This window comes from Apis cerana, linkage group LG11 (genome assembly GCF_029169275.1).
Source record: "Apis cerana isolate GH-2021 linkage group LG11, AcerK_1.0, whole genome shotgun sequence".
NCBI classification, from domain to species: Eukaryota; Metazoa; Arthropoda; class Insecta; order Hymenoptera; family Apidae; genus Apis; species Apis cerana.
In genome coordinates this window covers 10791585-10795496 of record NC_083862.1, presented here as the reverse complement: position 1 = coordinate 10795496, position 3912 = coordinate 10791585, and the positions used below count along the sequence as shown (strand labels likewise).

The window sequence follows — 3912 nt, the reverse complement described above, 5'->3', positions numbered from 1 at the left end:
AATACAGTTGTTATTCAATCTATTAAATCATACGAATTTTTCAAACTATACAATAGAAACAAAATTTTTATATTCACAATGTTTATCGCATTTTTAATACTTAATTTTGACTATTATATTATATTATTAAAAAGGGTTCCAAAAATACTACATTATAATTACATATATGTATTTCAGAAGTGTACCCACAATTTTGAATTCTTCACAGATAAGATATAAACTCATACAATGGAAAGTCAAATATTTAATTGTAATTTCATTCGCAAATTAAGGTCTTTAGCAGCAAAGACTGCTGGTCTTAAAACAAGAAAAAATATTAAAAGTAATCTATTTAATTTAATAATTGATAATTTTTTTAATTTGATAAAGCTGAGTTTTTTAAAGCTGAGATCTTATAAATGACAATGCCAGTATATACAATAGAATAAAAACTGAATATTTTAAAAGATTAAAATCACACTAAGTGTACAATGCAATCTGTGAATGGTAAATATATTTTCAGTGACTTTTAACTCTAATAATAATTATTAATAGATAAGTCTTGAACGAAATACATTTTTCTTTCCATTTTTTTTGCAATCAGAAAAAATTATGGAAAGTAAAAATATTTAGCAAAACTTCCATCGATTTCCGCATTCATTGCATAACACAAAAGTAGTCATAGGTTCATCAGCTGAGCGCGTTTGCACTTGATTGTAAGTACAATTTCGTTTTTTGCACTTTCCACATTTTAATAGATCAGTTTTCGTTCCTTGCACTGTAGCAAGTTGTGCATCATTGATTGCCTCCTTTTTAAACTGTTCTCTTAATTGTTTTATTTCATCGCTTGCCATTTCTTCTGCAGTCATAACAGCAAGCCTAGCAGGTGTAATAGCACCAGCAATAAAATTCGTTCGAAGATTAGGATTTTTTATATCACGTAAATTAGCAACTCTACTTCGTACCTAGATAATAAAAGCATATGATTAAATTATATTTATAATAAAGTATAAAAATATATTGAAAAAAATAAAAGTTTACCCTATTTTTATATCTATTATCAGTATTTTTAAATTCTGCATAAATTGCTTCTTCCAATTCTTCTGCTAATTCTTCTGGAGTAGCACAGCCTTCAATTGTGTTTCCATCTACTCTTAGAGCTGCTGCCAGCAATTCCCTACATTTAAGTCTTACAGCATCTGTTGTTGTAGGAGCAGGAAATGTTGACTGTTTTCTCTGATTATCTTTATGAGGCTTTTCTTCTTTCATTTTGACATCACTTCCATCTGCATTATCTTTATCTTTTTTTTGATCTCCATCATCTTTATTTTTCTCTGATTTATCATCTTTTTTCTTTGAACTACTTGAAGAAGTAGAATCTTTTTCTTTATTAGATCCTATAAAAAAAAGTTATAATATATAATTTTATTTCACACAAATATCTATTAAAATTTACTATACTTATAATATTTTTATATAGATTTATTTTTTTACCAGATAAGAATTTTTTCCAATTTTTAATAAGTGTTTTAGATAATGATATAACTTCTTCATCTCTACTTGATTTTCTTAATGCATTTACTGTCATTCCAATTCGCGTCTTTGTCAATAGTTCTAAATCAACTGGTAATTTTTGTAATATTTTAAGTAATTCCAATGCTTGTTCTTGTCCCTGTAATGAAAAAACTTTTTTTTGATATAAAAAAACACAAAATACATATAATTCATTCGTATATTTTTCACAATATATAATCATAATGTATAATCATTTTTCATAATTATAATTGCATGTAAGTATATTATATTTAAATAATTTTTCGAACTTACAATACTAGTATAATTAATTTAAATTCAAAATATTATATTTTATCATATTTTTATCATTTTTTATATAATGAATATATTACAATTATATCTTCATCATTAAAACATGTATAAACAACTTCATTCAATGATGTAAGTTATAATTTTTTAAAATGATATTTAGCATAAACAATCGAATTATAAAATATTTTATTTATATTGAATTAATGTAATTAAAGATTTTAATTACATATTCAATGCTCATGTAAATAAAAAGATTTATATATACACATATTTTGATAAACTTTTATAATATGATCTAAATAAAACTTTTATAATATGATAAAAATGATCCAACTTTGGCAATGTTATATGAACGCATTAAAATTAGTATACCAGATATTAAAGCTCTACAATACATTGTAAAGCTACAGTTAATATCGTATGTTTGTGTCAATAAAATATTCATACGAATAAACATTTATTTTTTCAAAAAAAAATTCGAATGATAACAGATTCATATTTATTTACATTTACACATTACAATATAATCGTACTTTATAATATTGGAAAAGAGCTTTATTAAGCCTCCAATATGCCGAGCGGGATACACAACTATATTTTACTCACTTACTCACCGTCCCGTCACCGCTCGACATCTTGTTCAATTTCTTTTGGATTCGTAAGACTTCTTCTTCAGCACTCATTATGAAAATTTTGTAGTTTTTACACAGAAAACCAATATAAACACATATAACACACTAAGCGAACGAACAACAAACCCGGAGTACGTTTGTAACCGAAACTTGCGATGCAGAGTTCGATACTGGATAGGTAACTCGTAACCACAATATACTAAGGTTACAGTTATTGTATGTTATTACAGTGACATCTTTTGAAAATAAAATGATATACAAAGTGTGGGAATATTTAAATATTTTATAAGAAATATTACTTTTTTGTAATGAAAATGTATTAATGTATATAACATTACGTAATACATTATAATAATACATAAATATATAATGATGTAATGATATATAATAAAAATTTTTAAATAATATTCTTTTTTTTTTTTTTTATTTCATACTAATATTATATATATTAGTATATCAAAATAATGAAATTTTAAATTTTTAAAAATTTTTATCATTGCTATAAAAATATTAGCAATTTTGAAAAGTTATATTAAAAATAATACATCTAAATTATTTATTAAAAAAATATTTTTAAATTATTTATAATTATTTAAATTATTTATAAAATTATTTAAAAAATTAAATTATTAAAATATTTTTGTAAATTTATTTTAAATAAATAAAAAGTTTTTCTTGAAAACACACTGTTAGAAATCCTATATCATAGAATCTTATATTATTTTTTACAATTACAAATTCAAAATTTACTACGTAAAAATTTTATTATTTGAAATTATTATGAAATATTCATAAAAAATATTTGTTTCTTTGTGACCCGATTACAAATATTGTTCTATAATTCAAAATAAGATTTGAAAAAAATTTAAACGTCAATCGAAAGTTTTATCTACATTGCACTTTTTTAAATAATACTGTAGTATAGAAAATTACGTAATAAATAGCTGCATATAATGATGACTTATGATGGGAAACAAAAATATGGCGTTACATTTACTTCGTCAATCATGACAACTATCCTCATTAAAAATATATAAAATTTTTTAAAATTTTATAACACTATATTCACTTTAACTTTATAAAGAACAATTTTTATAAACCATTCTTAGTAGATCAGTATTAGATAAACATTACAACTATACATTTTTTGTCAATTCAAATTTATAGTTAAAAAAGTCTAATAGTATGAAATCAATTCAATATATATCTTATTATTTTATTTTATAATATAAAATTTGTAATTACGAATATAATACGAATATAATAAAATTAAATTATAAGGAAAATAAGTATTTCATTAGAAACTTATATTATTTCTATATTAAAATTAACAATAATAAAACAATAATAATAAAATAGAATTAATATCATTTTAGAAATTATTATATAATAATTTTGAAATAAAAATAATTTTTATGAAATTGTAAAAAAAATATTGTGTTATTTATTCAATTAATAATAACTTTATATATCT

At 21.8% G+C, this 3912-nt stretch overlaps 1 protein-coding gene across 2 annotated transcripts; it reads right to left on the bottom strand.

The window, feature by feature from the left end:
* Positions 1-152: 152 nt before the first annotated feature.
* LOC107999440 (transcription elongation factor S-II) lies at positions 153-2653 on the bottom strand. 2 transcript variants are annotated; one of them, XM_017059286.3, is made up of 4 exons: positions 2421-2653; positions 1474-1651; positions 1021-1376; positions 153-944 (listed from the first exon to the last, which is right to left on the bottom strand). In XM_017059286.3, the coding sequence occupies exons 1-4, from the start codon at positions 2487-2489 to the stop codon at positions 609-611; spliced, it is 939 nt and encodes a 312-aa protein (XP_016914775.1). In that variant the 5' UTR covers positions 2490-2653; the 3' UTR covers positions 153-608. The 2 variants fall into 2 exon arrangements, with proteins under 2 accessions (XP_016914775.1, XP_016914784.1); XM_017059295.3 differs by having other exon boundaries at positions 2413-2573.
* Positions 2654-3912: the final 1259 nt, after the last annotated feature.